Source organism: Hemitrygon akajei, chromosome 4 (genome assembly GCF_048418815.1).
Source record: "Hemitrygon akajei chromosome 4, sHemAka1.3, whole genome shotgun sequence".
NCBI lineage: Eukaryota > Metazoa > Chordata > Chondrichthyes > Myliobatiformes > Dasyatidae > Hemitrygon > Hemitrygon akajei.
In genome coordinates, this window is record NC_133127.1 from 175,272,784 (window position 1) to 175,295,632 (window position 22,849).

The 22,849-nt window shown below is 39.4% G+C and overlaps 2 protein-coding genes across 9 annotated transcripts in view; both read right to left on the reverse strand.

Annotated features, from left to right (window-relative positions):
- The window catches only part of alg8 (ALG8 alpha-1,3-glucosyltransferase), a 61,976-nt gene that overhangs the window by 14,009 nt on the left and 25,118 nt on the right, over positions 1 to 22,849 (reverse strand). The window contains exons 1-7 of one of the 7 annotated variants that reach the window (XM_073044046.1): positions 20,343 to 20,376; positions 6,568 to 6,646; positions 5,577 to 5,770; positions 3,296 to 3,405; positions 2,637 to 2,704; positions 1,901 to 2,027; positions 280 to 383 (exon numbers count right to left, since the gene is read on the reverse strand). In XM_073044046.1, the coding sequence (XP_072900147.1) occupies positions 280 to 383; positions 1,901 to 2,027; positions 2,637 to 2,704; positions 3,296 to 3,405; positions 5,577 to 5,680 (513 nt within the window). In that variant the 5' untranslated portion in view covers positions 5,681 to 5,770; positions 6,568 to 6,646; positions 20,343 to 20,376. Of the gene's footprint in view, positions 1 to 279; positions 384 to 1,900; positions 2,028 to 2,636; positions 2,705 to 3,295; positions 3,406 to 5,576; positions 5,771 to 6,567; positions 6,647 to 7,381; positions 7,451 to 9,185; positions 9,302 to 13,585; positions 13,679 to 20,342; positions 20,377 to 22,849 lie in introns of those variants that run through there. The other 6 variants (XM_073044045.1, XM_073044044.1, XM_073044048.1 and 3 more) reach the window with 6 other exon arrangements.
- On the reverse strand, positions 16,011 to 22,273 carry LOC140726977 (BTB/POZ domain-containing protein KCTD21-like). Of its 2 annotated transcripts, none has more exons than XM_073044053.1 (2): positions 22,192 to 22,273; positions 16,011 to 19,158 (listed from the first exon to the last, which is right to left on the reverse strand). In XM_073044053.1, exon 2 carries the CDS (start codon positions 19,133 to 19,135, stop codon positions 18,404 to 18,406), a length of 732 nt encoding a protein of 243 aa, XP_072900154.1. In that variant the 5' UTR covers positions 19,136 to 19,158; positions 22,192 to 22,273; the 3' UTR covers positions 16,011 to 18,403. The 2 variants fall into 2 exon arrangements, with proteins under 2 accessions (XP_072900154.1, XP_072900153.1); XM_073044052.1 differs by lacking the exon at positions 22,192 to 22,273 and adding an exon at positions 20,343 to 20,425.

Below are 22,849 nucleotides of genomic sequence, written 5' to 3' on the forward strand. Positions count from 1 at the left end.
CATTGCCCTCCATTTTTATATCATCCATGTACCTACTGAAGCTTCTTAAATGTCCTAATGTATCTGCCTTTTACATCAACCCAGGCAGCACGTTCCACATACCCACCACTCTCTGTGTAAAAAACCTACCTACGACATCTAATGATGTTAGGTTGACATCAAAGTCTCATGGTATTGCAACAGAACAGCAAGCACATTCAGACTCTACATGAACAAATCTGTGCTCAGATAAATTATCTCCAAGTACGGAGTACAATGCTTTAAATTAATTATCTTTACCATGGCAACAAAGGGTCCAAATGAAGCAAGAAAGACAGAGCAGACTATAAATCCCAAGGCAAAAAGACGGGAAAAGCTGAAACCCCTCCACTGGATTGATCCATCTTAAAAATAAACACAAGAAAAAATAACAATCTACCAATTTATGATATTAAAACATTAGAAGGCAGAGACAAAATTAAATAATGTGCTGCATTTTAAAACTTCAAGAATATTTACCACCAATTCTCCTTTAGAACAATCAAATAATTCTAAAACGTATCGATTCTATTCATTTTTTGTTTGAAAGGACTTTAAAATAATCATTTCTTATGTAAAAGCACATAGTCAATTTGAATCAGTTACCAAAACTGCATTTCAGGGCACTGGCAATTATCAAAATATATTAACCTTTAACAATATTGAAGTCTTAAGAGGCTAGCAAAACAAATACCAATATTTTCCTTAATCCTAATATTAGAATTAACAATACTAATTTATTGTAATAAACTTTTGAGCAACGGACACAAAATGCTGGAGGAACTCAGCAGGTCAGACAGGATCTATGGAAATGAGTAAATAGTTGACGTTTTGGGCCGAGTCCCTTCTTCAGGACTGAGAAGACAGGAAGAAGATGCCATTTCAAAATGCTGAAAGGTGATAGGTGAAGCCAGTTGGATGGGAAAGGTCAAGGGCTAGAGAAGAAAGAATCTGATAGGAGAGGAGAGTGGATCATAGAAGATAGGGAAGGAGGAGGGGACCCTGGGGGAAACCATAGCCAGGTGAGAATTCCTAGCCTATCAGATTCCTTCTTCTCCCACCCACCTGGCTTCACCTATTACCTTACAGCTAGCCTCCTTCGCCTCCCTCCTCCGTTTTAGTCTGGCATCTTTCCCCTTCCTTCTCGATCCTTAAGCAGAGTCTCAACCTGAAATGATGAATATCTGTTCATTTCCATAGATGCTGCCTGACCTGCTGAGTTCCTACAGCATCTTCTGTGTGTCCAGCATCTGCAGACTGTTCTCATGCTTATGTTAACTTTTGAAGAGCTTTGTTACAGCAGGATAATTGGTCAGTAAGTTTATAAAGAAGGAATAACTCAGAATTAGGAAAAAAGAAAGAATAGTTTAATATAAAACTAAGTGACTAGTTGAATTTGCAGCAATCAACCTTTAAGCGAGAGTTAGATAAGTGTGTGAAAAAAGTATGCGCAGTAATTTCTGTATTCATTTCTTTTGATTGTTATCTCCCTATGAAGTGGAAACAACACCGGCTAATCCACAGGGTAGGGGATAAAAGTGGTTCATAGGTTAAAATTTCACTTTATGAGGGATAGAGCATAAATGTGGCCTACCAAGTTGCTCAGTTGTGTTAAAAAGTTATGAAGGAAAAGCCCTTGGAAAACATTAAGACTGAAAATTCTGATGTGAATCGGTAAATTATTAAGTCTTTCCACATCTGTAATTTTCATATGATTAAGCTGCAAAGAATGCATATACAGCTTTTATCTTCCCTCATCACCTTCAGAAACATCTGAGACCAATGCCAATTAATTTGTCCCTGCTTTTTATTTACAACTGAAAATCAAATAATGAATCACACCAACTTGTATCTTAATCTGTAGGAAAAATGAGCTCAGTACCTTGTTTATTCTTAGTGAAGCAGTAGGAACGTAGTAGATATATACCATAGGCAGGCGCCACATAAAGAAAAATATGCTTAAAGTTCATCAGGACTGCAAACAATAAAGCACTTTCCAAATGTCTTCCCTGTAATAAAATCAAATATTTCAAGTGTTTCATTTCTGGGATATTTTTTCCATTTCTAAAATTACCAAGGTTCACAATAAAGAAATTGATAGTGCCACGGACAGCAATTGAATGGGATTAATATTTAATTGTTTAAATTAACTTCATTTTTCAGATCTGGGACTGTTTACTACTCTTGACAAAATACCAAACTGCTTTAGAGCCAGTGATATACTTTTTAAGTGTACTCTCTACTATAGCAAAGGAAATGGAGTAGCCAATTTGTCCAGAACAAGCAGCAATATGTTAATGTTCAGATTTTTGATTTTGTAATGTTGATTGAGATGGAAGCACTTTGGGATGAGATATGATTATTGATTAGGATAACTGCTATTCTTTGGAATAATGTTCTGGGATATTTAACATCCACTTGAAAATGTTGAGAACGTTCTGATTTAATGTCACTTCCAAAAAAAAACTACAGCATCATGTGTTGCACCCCTGAGGGTTGTATTGAATTTTCAGTCTTAATCAGGTCTCTGAAGTGGGCTTTGTCATTCAGAAATAGGGGGGCTGTCAATTGACACATGTCATTGCTAACAGGTGATTATACCGTGTTTCCTAAATTACCTGAAACATCCTCGCAATGGAAAGAAGCAACAAGCCAAATAAGAAGCCATTGTATTGAAAATGAATATCTAGGTTTGAATTAAGAAATAATACATTATAGGTGTGTTCGTAAGAGAGCCAACAAAAAGAGAAATGCATGCATTTCTTTTAAAGATAAAAACATATTTCTCTTTCTCAATTTTCCTCATGGTCTTCACCATCTAAATCCGCTCCCAGCTTTCCAGGTAAACCTATTTTCAGCTGTGATAACAGTGAATATTAACATTCCACATAATTTCTACTCAAACGCTCAGTAGCATTTGAAATTTTGGGCAATTTGCAACATCCCACCATTCCAGGAAACCATTACAAAGCTAACAGTCAAAACACATATTTTAAAAGAAAAAACAATGTTACTAATTGAGATATCCATAATAAATATCCACATTTAAGAACCCAAACTTTAATGAATTGGTGAAGTGTTTGTTATGTATCTGTGGCATTCTGCCATTTGCTTTGCTTCAGCAGCTGGGACAGAGCTTTGCCAGTTCCTTACTTTGTGGAAGTACTGTGACGCAGGAGACCTGGGAGAGGCCGGGACATTTTGAAACATCAACAAGATAAAAATCTTGCCTGCACAGCTTGGTTGTTTTAAAAGATGGATTTTATAATAAGGATACGATCAATAATCAGTAATCCAAAGTTCCAAAGTAATAGCACTGCAAGTATGAAATCTGGCTTCTCCAGTATTTCCTTTGGTTCCTTTGTTCTATTTATGTTCTTACAACACCTTTAACAGACAAAAAAATAAATAAATATTGATTATATTCTTTTTACCTTTGCTGTACCTGAGAACTAAGCAACATAGTTGCTTGACAAAACATTTTTCATTTTCCTGAGAAACGTTGCTTTCTATCAACTGGACAATTAAGAATCATAGAAACATAGAAAATAGGTGTAGGAGTAGGCCCTTCGGCCCTTCAAGCCTGCACCACCATTCAGTATGATCATGGCTGATCATCCAACTCAAAACCGTCTGTACCTGCTTTCTCTCCATACCCCCTGATCCCTTTAGCCACAAGGGCCATATCTAATTTCCTCTTAAATATAGCCAATGAACCAGCCTCAACTATTTCCTGTGGCGGAGAATTCCACAGATTCACCACTTTCTGTGTGAAGAAGTTTTTCTTCATCTCGGTCCTAAAAGGCTTCCCCTTTATCCTTAAACTGTGACCCCTCGTTCTGGACTTCCCCAACATCGGAAACAATCTTCCTGCATCTAGCCTGTCCAATCCCTTTAGAATTTTATATGTTTCAATAAGATCCCCCCTCAATCTTCTAAATTCCAGTGAGTATAAGCCTAGTCAATCCAGTCTTTCTTCATATGAAAGTCCTGCCATCCCAGGAATCAATCTGGTGAACCTTCTTTGTACTCCCTCTATGGCAAGAATGTCTTTCCTCAGATTAGGGGACCAAAACTGCACACAATACTCTAGGTGCGGTCTCACCAAGGCCTTGTACAACTGCAGTAGAACCTCCCTGCTCCTGTACTCAAATCCTTTTGCTATGAATGCCAACATACCATTTGCATAGTCACCTTTTACTACCTGTTCCTTTTAAATGCCCTAACCCAGTACAGACGGAACTGTCTGAATCAAGGCAATAAAAAAGTAGGAATAATAGGTACCCTTTCTGAACTGTAAGTTGGACATTTACACTGCTTACTGAGTTGTCTTGCTTATGAACAATTAAAACAGCGCTGCTCTAGTAGCTTCGCAGAGTCCAGCATGATACTGAACAAGGCTGCAAAAAATCCAAATCCATGCTCGTCTGAGCTTCAGTCGTATTATAGATAGCAAAACAGAGAAAAGTTAAATCAGAGCCGTTATCCCTGTGGAAAGTGCACATGTGAAAATCAGGGATATCACAATTGAGACTGAGGAATATCATCCTGAGGAACGATAATTTGGGCACTTTAACAGAACGTTGCCAAAAATCACAAACCTGAACCTCCAGAAGAGAAATAGAATCTGTATTTTGTTAAAATTGAATAACATTCAGTGATGACTCATTTCCAAAGCAAAATATTTTTCAAATACTTTACACGTGGCTCATGAGTTGAAGAGTATGGCAGAGTGTTGGTTATGTGGCACTTAATCCCAACAAAGACAAGGTTACAGATTTTGGAAAAAATAATTAGGGACAAAACGTATACAGTAAATGATGATGCATTAAAAAATGTTGATGACCAGGGAGACCTAGAGAGTCCAAGTCAATAGTTCCCCGAAAGTGGCAACAGAAGTGGATAGGGTCGTATGATATGGCATATAGAGATTAGGGCACAGAATGTCATAATTGGGATGTTAATATTGCATCTTTACAAGTGGGTTAGGCTACACTTGGTGTATTGGGTGCCATTCATGTCACCACTGTGGGTGCGCTGGACAGACAGTGAAGATTTACCTGGATTGAAGGACTTCAGTTATGGAGAGAGAAAGGATAGGTTGGGCTTCTTTACCCTAGGCGTTGCAAAGTGGCCTGATAGAAGTACACGGTATTATAACAGGCATTGGTAGGGTACATAGTCAAATTCCTTTTCCCTTGGTAAGTAGTATCAAAAACAAGAGAGCTTAGTTTTAAGGTGAGAGCTAGGAAATTTAAAGGAGACCTTATGGTTGATTTTTTTAACATACTCAGAGAGTGGTTGATATTTGCAATGTCCTGCCAGAGGAGATAGTGGAACAAGACACAGTTACTACATTTAAGAGGCATTTAGAAAACACTTAAATAGGCAAGGCAAAGTAGGATATGATCCTAATGCAGGGAAATGGGATTAGTACAGAGGGTCAAATAGGTCAGTACAGACATGAAAGGCTGAAGGGCCAGTTTCTGTATTGTGCAACTCTAATAAATGACAGAATGAAATTTTAAATTAAGTAGAAAGACAATTTTAAGACATACTCTATTACTCCATAAATGAATACTATATCCATGGTGATCACTGAAAGTCGCTGAAACAGTATAGTTGCATTACTGGCATAATTAAGGTTCTGGACAACCAGCATTTCCTTATCGAAAAATTGTGCAATGAAGGAGAGGAGGTATTCAAACCATGCAAAAAATGGTGGATAATCCAATGTCCACTCTGAGGTCGCCTGCATTTTGGGAGTAAGGAGGGATGAGGAATTGGGAGAGAAATGGAGAAAATAGAACATGTTATACTTTACCCAATAAATTGCAATTGTCACAAAGCTTGAAGCATTTTATATGAACTGAGATACAACATTTACTGAATTCCTATAACTTTCATGAGGCACGACTTGGTAAAATGAATATTGTTGATACTAAGTGTAATTTTACATCATATTAAGATGTAGGATAAACAAGAAATTTGGATTTACTTGGTCAACAATTGAAATTGTCCAGTTTTACTCTAAATATACCTTGTATATATTGCCCAGATTAATTATACAGGCACAAATCCAATGTTATCTTATCAAAAGTAGAACAAAACAGGAGCAGGCTGATCCCTTGCATTAGAGGACAAAATTATAAAGAAATAATTAGTAAATCTGTAAAAAAGTAGAAATTAAAGAAGTATTATTTTCTGGAAGAGAGTGACTAAGTGAGGTAAGAGTTATAATTTTAGGTACCGGTAATTCATTAAGTTAAACTGTGATTGCAGAGCTCAGGGCAGATGATAAAACCAACAAAAAGCACATATGGACCTAAAAGTTTCACACAAAATCGCTTAGCTTTTGGAATTAATTATTTAGAAAATATATGCTGAACTGGACTGAGTTCTTCAGAATGCATCTAACAAAACATACTGATGGGCCTTACACACCCATGGCTAAACGGAAATACTAGGAATAATTGTATTGTTAATTAACATAAGCCTCTTTCAATCTTTACACATTAGGAGAGCTGTTTTTAAAACATCAAGACTTACTTCATAGTACCACTGTGAGACAGGTAAACTGTAAGTAACGGCCAGCCAGTTTCTGTGGACCTCAAAGTCTGTTGAATGACTATAAGTGAAATAAATAATTAAGTATTTCATGGAACCAGATGAACGATGTATATCTGCTGAATAAGACTGTGGAAATCATAAATACATATAATTAGTTCTCATTTCATGGTCAGACATTTTGCTGTAGAAAGCCTAAATATCAATTACATGTAATGTAAATGCTAAAATATAACAATATTCATAGTCATCATGAAAACAACGAAACTAAATTTCCATTTTAATATCTCTGTATTTCATAAAAATGAAGTACAACGGTAGTTTTACTTAAGTCTAGGAATGAGAATTGTTAATTTTGCTTGAAATGTACCACCTTTCATTCCACGATAATAATATGCTGGGTAAACATAGCCATTCCTTTCTCTAACATAGACAAGAAGAGGATGTTTCCTACAGTGGGGAGTCTAAGACAAGATGGCACAGCTTCAATATAGGATGTCCCTTTGGAACAGAGATGGGGAGGAATTTCTTTAGACTAGAGGATGGTGAATCTGTGGAACTCATTGCTACAGAAAGCTGTAGAGCCCAAGTCATTGGATATATTTAAATACAGGTTGATAGGTTCTTGATTAGTAGGGCGTCAAAGGTTATGGGAAGAAGGCAGGAGAACAGGGTTGAGAGGGATAATAAATCAGCCAAGATAGAGTGGCAGAGCAGAGGCGATGGGCCAAATGGCCTAATTCTGCTCCTATGTCTTATATTCTAATGTGGACTCTTGAAATTGAGGAAAACTTGCCTTTGTTCCAGTTTTATGGTTCTAAGGTGACCGGTAACGTCACTCTGGGACTGGCAGACTCTAGGTGGGGCAGGAGGATCTAACGAAACATAAAGATATGTACTTTGAGAGATGCCAAGCTTTTGTACAATATTAATAAATGGACTTGAAGTTTTTACTACCATCCAAGTTTCCCATTTTGAATGGGTGGATGCTCACAGCATAGTGATGATATTACACTCAAGGAACTCTGAAAACGAATGCTTTCCTCTGTCCATCGAGGTATTTTTTGCTGTGACAGAGTTGTCTGTTTGAGGGTCAGGTATTAGGTATGTGGATTCACGTTAGTCGAGGTGGGGCCTCAATGCAGTGGGAGAGGATGGACACTGAATTGCCCACAATGTCAGAGAATCTGGAGGTCTTACAGAGACAGCATCAGTGAGAGAGCATCCGTTTCTCTAAGGTGCCTGCTATAGGCACTCCATGTCACAGTAGCTGGAAGGAAAGAGTTAAATTTGATTCCTTGTTGGTACATGCTAAAATGTGTACCACAAAATGGAATCTGCTTAGAATGTGGAACCTGCTTTCCCCCTTATAAACCAATGGTTTCCACATCATTTGGATTAGATACTGGTGAAGAATGTTTTCCTCCTAACACACCTACTTCCTCTATTTCTAAGTTGTGTGTGCCCAAGCCAAAGGTCACGAGAGACAAAAAGGGGCTTTGAAGCATATAAAAAAGGGGCAATCTCTTTCTGCAAAAGGTGAATCTTCTCTTAGGCTGGGCCATAACTAGTGCTGAGAGCTACTGCTCGATGGTAAATTGTGCCATGTGGAAAGTACTGTTTTGTCTCTTTTAATATATAACTTTAATAAAGTACCTTTAATACATATACAGTGCCTCTTCCACTTACAAATACCTTTTGCTGCTGAATCCGAAAAGAACCAGGAATGACATCTTAAAATTATGGAATTATGGAAAGTGGTCACTACTGTTGGATTAGACTGCATAATTGCTATTTTCCTATGCAGTTTAACAACATATGCCTGTTTGTATTTTTATATACCTGCCTATATACAGGTATCTGTTTAATGTTTCCTAGTATGTATATGCAATTGTGCACTGTGCCCCCTAATGATTACAGTTCTGTCCCTTTCTGAAAATTTCTGTGGTGTTTCATTATTTGAAAAGGGGCAACCTGATTGGTTAACTCTTATCTATACATCTGAATGGAATGCTTCCTATCTATGGCATATGAAGAGCTGAACACATTGGCCCACCACCTTCTCATTCTTTTCTTCTTTGCCCCTAGACTCTCCTGCTACTGTCTTTTTTCATTTCTCTTTGTTCTATTAGCGCTTAATAAAACAATCATGGAGCAACAAGTTTTATGCCTTTGTCCTGACTTCTGAAAGAACCTTGAATCAAAACATCAGAATTGAAGACTTCAATTTGATACTAGACACACAAGCCAGAAAGTCTATTTTCAACAGTTATAGCAAGAGATTACTGATGGGCAGAGGTAAATCTTTAAGGATAAGTTCAAAAACCTCCTTTAAAAAAGTGCAATATGCCTTATTGGGGAAGTACCTAGTCCAAGACTTTTTAAAAAGAGAAAAATAAATGTTGGGATAGCATTAACGACTTCAGCTTCATTTATTGCGAACAAATTGAAACTCAATGTAAACAGCAAAAGGAACATAACACCACAAACTACCGACCCACCACATTAAGCATCTCTAGCTCATCAGTGACACTGTCTGCAGATCCAACATTGGGCTTACCAGCCAGCTTGGACTGAAGTACATGCAAATCAGTCTTTACCTAGTTAGGAGTTAGCATATGGACCAGTAAGACACAGGAATAGACTCTTCAGTCCACGGCATTGTGCTGAATCAGAATTAGGTTTGATATCGCTGCCATATGTCATGAATATAGTTGCTTTGTGGCAGCAGTACAGTGCAATGCATAAAAAACTATAAATTATTATAAGAAATATACATATATAATTAATTAAAATAATTAGTGCATTAAAATAAGTAAAATTAAATATATAGTGCAAAAAGAGAGCCAAAATAACTGAGGTAGTGTTCACGGGTTGGTTCATTGTTTAGAAACGTGAAGGCAGAGGAGAGAAAAAGCTGTTTCTAAAACGTTGGTGTGTGTGGCTTCAGGCTTCTGTACCTCCTCCCTGCTGGTAGCAATAATAAGAGGTCATGTCCTGGGGGTTCTTAACAATGGATGTGCCTTTTTAAGGTATCACCTTTTGAATATGTCCTCGATGCTGGGGAGGCGAATGCCCATTATGGAGCAGGCTGGATTTGCAACTCTCTGCAGCTTTTTCTGACCCTGTACAGTGGCCCCTCCATATCAGTAATGGAACCAGTTAGAATATTCTCATGGAGAAATTTGCCAGAGTCTTTGGTGATATACCAAATCTCCTCAGACTCCTAATATAGCCACTGATATGCCTTCTTTGTAATTACATCAATACATTGGGCCCAGGATAGATCTTCAGAGATGCTGGCACCCAAGAAGTTGAAACTGCTCACTCTTTCCACTGCTGATCTCTCAATGAGTCTGGTGTGTGGCCCCTCAAGTCCACATCAATTCCTTGGTGTTACTGACATTGAGTGCAAGTTTGTTGTTGTGACACCACTCAACCAGCTGATCTAGCTCAGTGCTGTATGCCTCGTCACCATCTGAGACTCTGCCAACTACCGTTTTGTTGTTAATAAATTTATAGATGGCGTTTGAGCTGTGCGTAGCCACACAGTCATAGGTGTAGAGAGAGTAGAACAGTATCTAAGCATGCAGCCTTGAGGTGCGCCGCTGTTGACTGCTAGTGAGGAGGAGATGGTATTTCCGATCCACACTGACCGTGATCTCCTGATGAGAAGGTTAAGTATGCAGTTGTGGAGGGAGTTTCAAATGCCCAGGATTTTAAGCTTGTTGATTCATTGCGAGGGTGTGACTGCTGTTGAATGCTGAACTGCAAATAATAAACAGCAGCCTGATGTAGATGTTGCTGTTGTCCCAATGGTTCAAGGCCAAGTGGAGAGCCAGTGAGATTGCATCCACTGTGGTGGCAGGCAAACTGCAGCAGGACCAGGTCTTTGCTTAGGCAGGAGCTCATTCTGGCCATGACCAACGTTTTCAAACACTGCATCACAGCAGATGTGAGTGCAACCGGGTGAAAGTTGCTGAGGCAGCTCGCCATGCTGAACTAATTAAACCAGTAATTAAGCAGCTAAATAAACATATCCGTTATGCCTGCACAAGATCCATATCCCTTCATTCTCTGCACATTGATTAGCCATTTAAGAGCCTCCAGACACCTTTATATTTGCCTTCCCACCATCCCCGGCATAACATTCCAAACACTCGCCACGCCCTGTGTAAAACAAAAAAAAAGCCCTGAACACCTCCTTTGAACTTGCTCCCCTCTCACTTTCAATACATGCCTCTGGTATTAGTCATGTCGACCCTGGGAGAAAGATGCCTGATATCTACCCTGTCTTTGCCTCTCATATGGACAGATTAAGATTATAAACTATCAATAATTTCCAGAAAGGAGCAAATGACTAGAACGAATGCAGAAATTAAGCCCAATCGTTGTGTTAATTTCTTTCAAAACCCGACATTTAATTTCAGCATAAATAAATAATGCTTTAAGCATTTTACTTGATTTTGAGTAGCATTCATTAAGAACCACTCCATTTAGGACTTGTACAGTTAGTAACATCATTTTAAGACGATTAAAAAATCTATCACTGCTTCAAGTCAATGGAACTCAAAGTACTCTGGTCGGTAGTTCCCCTTTAAGACAGTGGAAGAGAGGTTGCCGCTCTGATTTAAAAGTTCACCTAAGGAAGCATGGCATTCAACTCACAATACTGGCCATCTTGCTGGCAAATGTATGGTCTCTGGTAAAAATTGAAGATCTCTGAGCTAGATTGCTGTACAACCCCATTATATCGGATGCAGCGACATAGCTTGACGGGTTCGCAATACACCCGCCAAAATTGGACTGCTAAGTCTTTCAAAGGCAGAGGAGGTGGAGCATGCTTTATGATCAACTTCTTCTGGTGTACAGACGTTGCAGTGCTATCCCAGTCCTGCTCACACAACCTGGAGCATCTCGCGATTAAGCGTCGACCATTTTATCTGCTGCGGAGATTTCAGCGATCATCTTGGTAGCAGTGTATATCCCACCTTGAGCCAATGTGAAACAGGCTCTAGACGAACTGAGCGACATAATAAGCAGACATGAGACAGTGTATCCTGATGGCTTCCCTATCAGTCTGGGAGATTTTAACCAAGGCAGCTTGAAAAAGTCTCTAAATAATTATTACCAACAAACCACTTGTAGAACCAGAGGAACCAAGACACTGGTCACTGTTACAGCACCATTAAGAACACTTACTGTGATATCCCATGCCCACACTTTGGAAAGTCTGATCACCCTTCTATACTTCTACTCCCTGAGCATGGGCCGAGACTGAAGACTGCAGCACGAGTAGTGAGGACCAAGAAGGTATGGATAAGGAAAGCACAGGAGTGCTTTCGGGCTGGCTTTGAATTGGTGGCCTGGTCTGTATTCAGGGATTCATCGAGTCTGAATGATTACACCATAGCTGTCACTGACCTCATTAAAACCTGTGTGGATGAGTGTGTGCCTACGAGAACATACTGTACATATCCAAGTCTAAAGCCTTGGATGAGCCAGGAGCTTTGTAGTGTGCTGAGAGCTTGATTTGTGGCATTCAAGTCTGGTGACCCAGGTCTGTACAAGAAAACCAGGTGCGATTTGTGGAGGGCTATCTCAAGGGCAAGGGAACAAATCCAAATCAGGTTGGAGATGGAATCGGATGCACATCAACTCTGGCAGGTTTTGCAGGCCATTATCTTTCTACAAAGCGGAATCTAACATCATGAATGGCAGTGAAGCTTCACTCCCAAATGAGCTCAATGCCTTTTATGCATGCTTTGAAAGGGAGAATAAAACTACAGCTATGAGGATTTCTGCAGCACCCGGTGACCCTGTGATCTCCGTCTTTGCGACCAGGCTGTCTTTCCAGAGGATGAACCCGTGCCAACCAACCAGTGAAAGTGTCCAAAGACATTACCTATCTCTCATACTACAGTTGGAAGTTCCCACCAGCTTCAAAAGGGCAACAATTATACCAGAACCCAAGAAAAGCCAGGTGCGCTGCTTTAATGACTATCATCCAGTAGCACATACATTAACTGTGATGAAGTGCTTTGCAAGGTTGGTTATGGCTAGAAATAACTCATGTCTCAGCAAGGACCTGGACCCACTGCAATTTGCCATCGCCACAATAGGTCTACGGCTGATGCGATCTCATTGGCTCTTCATGCAGCCTCGCCTCACCTAGACAATAAAAATACCTATGGCAGGATGCTGTTTATTTTCTACAGTTCATTCCTACAGTTCTGATCGAAAAGCTCCAGAACCCGGACCTCTGTATCTCCCTCTGCAACTGGATCCTTGACTTCCTAACCAGAAGACCACAATCTAGGCAGAAGAAAAATCACATTTCTACCTCTCTGACAGTCAACACTGGCACACCTCCAGGACATGTGCTTAGCCACTACTCCACTCTCTCTACGCCCACGACAATAGGGCCAGGCACAGCTCGAATTTGCTGACAATACAACTACTGTTGGCAGAATTTCAGATGCTGATGAGAGGGAATACAGGAGTGAGATATATCAGTTGATTGAGTGGTATCGCAGCAACAACCTTGCACTCAGCATCAGTAAGACTAAAGAACTGATTGTGGACTTCAGAAAGGGTAAGGTGAGGGAACATACACCAGTCCTCGTAGCAGGATCAGAAGTGGAAAGGGCGAGCAACTTCAAGTTCCTGGGTGTTATTATCTCTGAGGATCTATCCTGGACCCAGCATATAAATGCAGCTACAAAGGCACTACTTTTTGCACTACTTATTTAATTTAGCTATTTAATATATATATATATACTTACTGTAATTCACGGTTTTTTCCCTATTATTATGTATTGCATTGTACTGCTGCCGCAAAGACAAAAAATTTCACGACATCTACCAGCGATAATTGAACCTGATTCTGAACAATTGACACAGCAGCGCTCACAGAGCCGCCCGAAAAGCGGAAAGTAATATCGTAAATCATCCAAACCCGTACTGCACAGATAAAGCCTCCGACTGAAGCAGTTCTTACTAAGTAGGGATAAGCAGACACTTTAAGAGAGTCACGCCAAAGGCGAGCGGCAACATCCACCCTCGCATCCTGGACGCCGCCATTGCTGTTTCACACAACTTTATTCAAACCTTCAGCTGCGAGCAGAGCAAACCCAGGGCATTTCCCTGAGCTCAATGTTTGCACAGTTGATGCAAGCCTGCTGCTTTTCGATTTGCATTATTCTGCTACCGTCGCCTCAGAAAAAGCTTGCTTTACGTTTATTTTTTAAATAAATGTAATACAAAGTCTGCTTCTGTTGCTTGTTGCAATCATCTCAGATTGAAATAAAGCTCAAAATGGCCATAGGCTAGTATTTGGAGTTTTTAAAAAATCTCACTGTTCACATCAGAAGCCAAGATTTCCACACATTCCTGGTTTCCAAGCAGTATTGCAACATGCCTTCTGGATTTATTTTTGTATATTTTTTTCTGAATTCCAATAGAGACTCAAGAGACTGCAGATGCTGGAATCTGGAGCAACATGCAGATGCTAAGTGTCAGGCATGCAATCTGCACTTTGTGTGTTGCTCCCAAATTACATTATTGCTTTACAAACTCTGTCTTGTACATTTATCTTTATGTGAGTTGCAATTCTTTTGGTTAAATATTTTAAAATCTATTCTTTTAACTTAAAAATATGTATTTCAGCATTTGTGTTAGTTATTTATTTTAGCTTCTACTAAATGTTTCACATATCAAGGAAGAACTGTGATTTTTCCCTTCAGGTTTGATACCTGTGAAAATACTTCAATATGATTAGTTGTTTGTGTAGTATATATTCCAATATTTATTTCACCCAGTATGAAGTGTTTAAAATATTAGCTGAAATATTTTCTTCCTTAATTGTCTGTGAGGACTGATTAACTAGATGACTATGATATTTGCTGAATGCCAAAAACGTTTTTTTTATTAATGCCTTCCAGCTGCAAACATCAGAAAATGGGAAGCTTACAACATAGAAGCTCAGTGTTCCGTCTTTATCTGCAGTTTTCATGGAATCGTAGATCTATACAGCATTGCAAATGTGTTGTCGATGCTTATAATCTGCAATAATTTGCCATGGTGGGTTTGAATTCTGTCAACAGGTTACCAGGCCACTCTTGTATCAGTATATTACCAATTGCTGTATACAGTACTTTTAACCCCTGCACTCCAGACATCCCACCCTGCAAAAACACATTTCAGGGAGGTAGCACCACCACCCCCACCCCCCGCAACCCCATATTCCACCCCCACCCCTCCCCCCGGTTGACCTCCAAGGGTGTATGTATACAGGGCATTTGATTATGAAAGAACACAATTTATTTGATCACATATTGAAACTATTCACACACACACACACATATAAATATTCCTTGTTGAGTATTTTGTTGGCAGTCTCAATGCTAATAGCTAAATGCTAATGCAAATAGCTTCTCTATTTCTTTTGCAAACTTTCCTTGTACTGTGATGTGGCTTGCTCAGCAGATTTGAGCATTTTACCAGAAGTCTCAACCTCATAGCAGTCTGTGTCAATTAATCTGTTAATTTTGCAGGACATCAGATTCACAAGTGTTTTGTGAGACAGCAATCATGCAGTCATTTTTTTTATTCTATTACAACTTTAAGCAATTCTACAGGGAGTTTGGCCTCATCACGTAGGACATCAATAGAGTAGCTCCTTAGCAGCTAGCCAGCTAGTTTACGTTAGCTATGCTAATGAACGAATGACACCTGTTAAACTCACCTCAACATGTCTTTTACATTTTAACCCACCACAGGCAATAGAAAAGTCACTGTTACAAACAGTGCAGCAAGCAATACTGTCATTATTTTTGACCCCTATTAGGCAGGGGTACACTTTAGTGTAGTCTGGGGTGAAGTACGTTTTATATTTTCTTTTTTTGGAACACTCTGCCATGGTGCTGCAGGACACTAAACTGAACTGATGGACAATGAAAGAGAGAGAGAGGTTGACTGTAAAGCCCGCCCACAGAGAAAACTGATAGGTCTACTTAGCACGAAGAGAGACCAATCAGGATGCTCTCTCTGCCACTCTCTTGCTGCCTGTGTGTGTGTGTGTCTCTCTCTCTCTCTCCCTCCCCCTCTCTTGCTCGTTCGCTCTCAAAAAAAAAGAGCTCCAGGATATTGTATATAATTTGCGGGCATCAGAGAGCTGCTATCAATATGCGGGAGACTCCCACAACTTCCGGGAGAGGTGGGATGTCTGGCATTCTGGCCTCACAATCTACCTCATTATGATCCTGCACTTTCCCTGTAACTCTTACACATTGTTATTGTTTTACTTTGTCTTCCCTCAATGTACTCTGTAATGATTGTGTGCAAAAGAAGCTTTACACTTTATCATGTACGCGTGACACTAATAAACCAATACCAATATTTTCAATAAGTTTAAATAAATTTATTACTTTTGTTAGCAAATGGTTTAGCAGTAACTAAGGGATCATTTGTGTCAAATATGCCTAGATAACAATGTAGATTCCTTAGTAAAACAGCATTGATCTTCAGTACAAATGCAAGGGTTTCTTTCCAAGCTTCAATAGGTAAAAGTATTATGATGTACAGAATCTCCATGTTGTTTTCACTTAATTTATAAACCATTTTCCCCCCCAGGAGCAAACAAGATTATCCATCATTGTGGAGAGCCAGTCCATTATGATTTTCATGTATTTATAAACTTGAGCAGGAATAGGTGGCCCACAGTGTGGTGAAGACCAATCAAAAATTGACACTATGATGGTACTCTAATGTCACAAAGTATGTGGAATGAAGAATATCAATTAAAAGATTCAAGTAATATCATTTTAATGATTACAAGAGATGATTTGCAAGCAGTCAGTGATTAATCTGCTGGTTATGGAGTCCTTATTTAGTAGTGCAATGGTTAGCACAACACTTTACAGTACCAGTGACCCAGTTCATTTCATGCCACTGCCAGTAAGGAGTTTGTATGTTTTCCCTGTGACTGCGTGGGTTTCCTCTGGGTGCTCGGCCTTCCTCCCACAATCCAAAGACATGCCAGTTGATAGGTTAATTGGTCATTGTAAATTGTCCTGTGCTAAGGCCAGGATTAAACCAGGGATTGTTGGGCTGTGCAGCTCGAAAGGACGGAAGGGCCTATTCCGCACTATATCTCAATAAATAAATAAATAAACAAACAAACAAATAGCTGTGGGAGATAGAGCAATTTAGAAATGGAATGGTCAAGGTGATTGTTTTCAATAATTGCTCTATGCTTGGTGTTAGACATCCTGCCAACAGGCTCTGGAGTCCTGATTCCCTTCCTCAGAGTCTGCCTGATTTTCTCTTCTACAATGACATTGAAAACTTTTCTCTTTGACCAAATAGGGACCGAACGGACTTTGACAAACTTGCAGAGATGTGTGGTGGAGAGTATATTGACAGACAGCATCACTGCCCGGTATGGAAATACCAATGCCCCTGGAAGGAAAATACCACAAAAAGTAGTGGATATAGCCCAGTACATCACAGCTAAATCCCTCCCCGCCATTGAGCCCATCTACACAGAGCATTACCGCAGGAAAGCAGCATCCATCGGCCTTCTTGCTGCTGCCATCAGGAAGAAGGTACAGGAGCCTCACGATTCAGGAAAAGTTATTACCCCTCAGTCATCAGGCTCTTGAAACAAAGAGGGTAACTTCACTTGTCCCATCACTGAAATGTTCCCACAAACTATAGACCGACTTTCAAGGATTCTTCATCTCAAGTTCTTGATATTTATTGCTAATTTCTTCTTATTATTTTTTCTTTATTTTTGTATTTGCACAGTTTGTTGACCTTTGCACACTGGTTGAACACCCAAGTTGGTGCAGTTTTTCATTGATTCTATTATGGTTATTGGAGTTATGCAGTATGCCTGCATGAAAATGACTGTCAGGCTTGGATATGATGACATACATGTACTTTGATAATAAATTTACTCTGAACCTTGAAGATACTGGAATCTGGAGCAACTCACAAGCTGCTGGAGAAAGTCAGAGAAACAAAAAAAAACCTAATCTTTTAGACAAGGTGAATGGTCTTGACCTGAAACGAGAACTGTCCATTTCTCGCTGTATGTGCTGTTTGACTCGCTGAATTCTCACTGAACACTGTTCACTGCGAGTTCACTGAACTCACTGAACACCAGTGGCTTTGTGTTGCTTTTTAAAGGAACAATAGAAGTAAAGGTTGTTGAAATTTACATGAGGTGAGTCGGTTTTAACAAAACAACCAAAGTTAAACCAATGAAGTAAAATAAGCATAGAGCAGGTTAAAGGTTGTCGCAACCTTGTGGACCAAAGGGCTTGTACTGTGCTGTACTGTTCTAAGAAACAATATTTTAAACATTTTACATGAAAATTATTATGAAGTATATAGCTGCAAAAGATATTCAGCTCCTTGGAAGAAAAAGAAGCTATTCAGTTTTCATTTAAACATAAGACATAGGAGTAGAATTAGGCCACTCAGCCCATTGAGGCTGCTCTGCCATCCCATCATGGCTGATTTATTATCCTTCTCAATCCCATTCTCCTGCATTCTCCCCAGAACCTTAGACATTCTTACTAATTGTGAACCTGTCAACCTCTGCTTTAAGTATACCTAATGACTTGGCCTGAAATGCATGGGAAAACAATGTTTGTGATCAAATCCAGTCAATATTATTAACCTAAATAAAGGAAACTGCAGCAACACACACAAAATGCTGGTGGAACGCAGCAGGCCAGGCAGCATCTATAGGAAGAAGCACAGTCGACGTTTCGGGCCGAGACCTTCGTCAGGACCTGCATTAGTTTTGTCAGCACTGAGTAAAATGGAGGACCAGTGGGCTGGATGAAGTGGGAGGAAGGGAATGGAGAAGGAATCCACCGTTCACTGCTATTCTTACGACGTGTTGCAAAAACATTTGCAGATTTTTGATTTTCTGATGAGATGGTGCAACAAAGAGGCTTTTCCAATTCTGCAGTAAATATCGTCCTTCCATTGCGTTTAAGCCACTTTCAACCCATTCTAGAGAAATACATTTCTGGTTCTCTTCTTTGCCGTTTATAGCCACACTCTCCCCATTAACTCTGTGGTAGAACTTGGAATTCAGGAGTTTCAATAAGTCACATGATGTAGAAAAAACCTGAGCACTAACGATTTTTCCAGTAAAAGAACCAATATTATGTAAATGTGAGTCATAAATGATGTTAAGAATTGTATTCACTCTCACTTTAGTAGGCTTCACCGTGACTTTCTGCAAAGCCTCCAGCAGAGGTTGGATCTGAAAAAAATCAGCCTCTCTGTTCAGAAGATCCAGCTCTTGGAAATCATATGGAAGGTCCAATTGTGATGTGCGAAGGAAATTTAGGATGTAGCGAAACATGTTTCCATCCCTATCGATGAAGCAGTTTCCTTGTAAATCTTTTTTAATGGGCAACGTTCCACCAAACATTGAACCGAGCATTGAGTCTGGATAGCGAGTTAAAGTTGTCAAAGAAGTGGTGTACAAGCTTCCCCCTACGTTCAGCGTTACTGGTTCAGACATGGCGAGGCTCTTATCTTAAATTTCTGCAAGGAAAAAGTAAAATATGGGATCCAAAATGTAAGCTTAAGTTTAAAATAAAACTGCAGTTGTTGCAAAGTCCTAGACTGTTACATTCCGTCACACCCTTACAACATGTCAATGGGAGATGCAGATTAAAGCTGGCTCCATTATGTCTGCAAGCAGCTTAAACTTGCGCAAATAAAGTAACAGATTTTCTCCTTAAATCGAGAGATGTGTATTCCATACCTAACAAAACACGGGATTTCCAGACAATCTTAGTAACTTTCAACTGCCAGATTGCTTTTGGGTACACGATGCCTTATTTTGCAGCATAGAAAAAAATGAAAAATTACCCAGTTTGAAAAGTGCCTCTTCATTATGGAATTTCAAAACCAGTAAGTAAATAGTGTTAGCATAAATAATGCTGCTGTTTCCACAAAAATATATCTAACTTGTTTAAAAATGCTTAATTACTCTACATCTATCACTGAAACATAATAGCATTACATACATATCATTCAAGGACTTTTACAATAGACAAAAATACTATTTAGCAAATTCAGGCAGAAATTACCATCTTACTACTATAGCGGATTTGGCCAAATGGTTAATAAACCTGAAGAAAATAACAGTATAGCGAAAGACTCTTTAATCAGAACTTGTTTGCTGTGTCAGCCTGATGCTTTGAAGAGTAAGTGAAAATTATAGTGTGAACTTAAACAAGCTATAAAATAATACTAGACTTATATAGATATTTAAGCAAATTGCTTTATGTTTAAAGAACTTTTTAAAGTCCATTAAATCAAGGTAAAAAGGAATCCTCTAAAGTACAGAATTAGGAACAAAGTATTGAAAAGAATTTTATTCAAAGGTTACAAAAGGTATTAAGGTAGGAATATCTCTGACCACAAAATCATGCATTTGAATTTTTTTTAACTACATCCATTAAAACGCTACCAAAATTCCAGAATATTCTGTATTTAGTTGTTTTAAAAGTGCAACAAAAACATGGTCACACCCAGAATGCTAAGTTTTAGACACCTGTTTAAAGATTGTCTCTCTCGTGTGACTATTCAAATGTGTTAGGTTCTCTCACAGCCAACTCTTGGGAACAATCACCCGGTCACCAAATCTAACAGAAGGCTTGGTGGAAGATGTGAAGAATTCTGAGAAAGGTACAGTGCGATACAGGAATTCTAAACCTTACCTTCAATTCAAAGGAGTGCACAGAACAGGCTTCTTAGAAAGGTAGGTTTATTAATCCCATAATGCACTTCAGTTAGTTATTTCAAAACACACCTGATGAACAGGAATTGCAACATGACGTGTGACACCTGCGTAAGGTTTAGGCTAATCACTAGCAAACATTTACTAATCTCCTGATCAAAACCCTGTGCAATAAAAACATCCCACAAGCTGGCCACGCAGCAGCTGTGGCCAGAAAAACGGAAACCTTTCCGATTGAAGACCTGTCTTCAGGCCCAGGGTGGAGAGAACACAGAGGATGTCTGTGATAGGGGAGCAGCAAAAAGAGACGGAAAGGCACAATTGGTGGCAGTGTCTGCTGAGAGAAGATCTTGAAGGCTTTTTAGTTGCAGCTGCTCTATCTAGGACTTGGCATTGAATTCAAGAATTTCAAACAACCAGCCTTTTCAGATGATGCCAACACTGGCCAGTTATGATGAAAGACCTTCAACCTTTCACATGCTGAGTATCTCTAGTATTCCTATTTTATTTTAAAATTTCCCATCAATTACAACGTATCTTGCAGTTCCAGCAATTTTCTCTTTTATATGCATTCATTTCTCTCTAATTAAATCTCCTTCTGACAGAGCAGCTGCAATCAGCAACCCTTCACCAATCTTGTCATACCTGACATTCAGTCTCGATTGCTCTCCCCGTCGCAGACATTTTTTTGTTCTCTCCACCTTCTTCGATTTCTAATTCTTCCTACTTTTGATGAAAGCTTATCAACATGAAACATTAATTCATTTTTCCCTTCACGGATGAGGTCTAATCTGTTGAGTATTTCCAGCATTTTGTTTATATTTCAGCCAATACAGATCTTGATCTTGCGATGAGCCTGAATTCAGTGCATGACAGAGTTTACAATGTAACTTCATCTCCCAGACACAAACTAGAACTCGAGATCATGGTTTGAAGGTGAAATGTTTAAGGGAAACATGAGAGGGAACTTCTTCACTCAGAGGGTGGTGAGAGTGTGAAATGAGCTGTCAGAAGAAGTGGTGGATGTGGGATTGATTTCAATACAGGTGTCCCTCCCCCCCCCCCACCTTTTACAAAGGTAGAGCGTTCCTATGAAACCTTTCTTAAGCCGAAATGGCATAAAGCGAAGAACCATTAATTTATATGGGAAAAATTTTCGTAAAAGCAGAAATCCTCTTTGTAATGCGAAAACAGGTTACTAATGTAAGTCTTTTGTAAAAGCGAAGTGGCGTAAAGCAAACATTCATAAAGTGGGGGACACCTGTATTTAACAGAAGTTTGGATAATTACATGATTGGGGGGGGTGGGTATGGAGGGCTATGGTCCAAGTGTAGTTTGATTGGACTAAGCAGAACTATAATTTGGCATAGACTAGATGGGCCAAATGGCCTCTTTCTGTGCCACAGGACTCTATGACAAACACTAAAAAGGCTCTGATATAAATATAACAATCCTAACTGAAGTTTGTACAAAGAGGTTTAAGATTATCTGGTGAAGGTAGCTTCACCCTGCCTGGGTTTGATGACGCAAGAAGTGGAACTTGGTGCTGTAAAAAATGAATTTTATTTACTTTTCACAAACTTTATGCAATGTTATCAATGCTCTAAGCCTACCTCAAATTAACTTGACTTCTGAGTGTCAACAACACCTTTACTTTCTCAAGCTGAAAGTTTAACTCCTCAGAAAAAGGGCTTCAGATAACACGCAGACACATTTTGCGAAATTCACTCATGGGATGAATCGTTCAATGACACACCCACAAGAGCGGATCCCAGAAGCAGCTTCAAATTAGGTAATTCACGTTGCTCAAATACATTCAATTAACTTGCCTGAACAGATGAAATGGTGTCATTATTTATGTCCCCTTTCACACGTTACAATGATTGCCTTGTACAAGGAAGTTCACACCGCAGAACTCAGAACAGCAAATTAACTCGAAAACACAGTTGCCTTATGGAAACATATTGCAACTTGCTGTCCCCTGCTGGTCAACTGGTTGCAAATACTAAAACAATTCAAGAAAATACTGCAGGAACGTGAAAATAACAAAAATACTCGGTAGGATAAGCAACCTGTGGAGAAGCTCTGGTACCAATAGATTAGTAACTTCGCGGTTTGTGAAAGACCACGAATCGTTTTTTTCATTACAAAGAGTCAAAGGAGAATTATCAAATCGACATTGAGACAAAGAGGAGAATTAGAATCGGGTTTAAAATCGCTAGCATAACCGGGAGGGTACCAGAGGGAGCATCAAAATTCTTGGTCAAGGGAATTGGTTTAAGGAGCATCCTCGATGAGACAATAGACAGTAGGTGCAGGAGTAGGCCATTCGGCCCTTCTAGCCAGCACCGCCATTCAATGTGATCATGGCTGATCATACACAATTAGTACCCCGTTCCTGCCCTCTCCCCATATCCCTTGACCCCGCTATCTATAAGAGCTCTATCTAACTCTCTCTTGAATGCATCCAGAGACTTGGCCTCCACT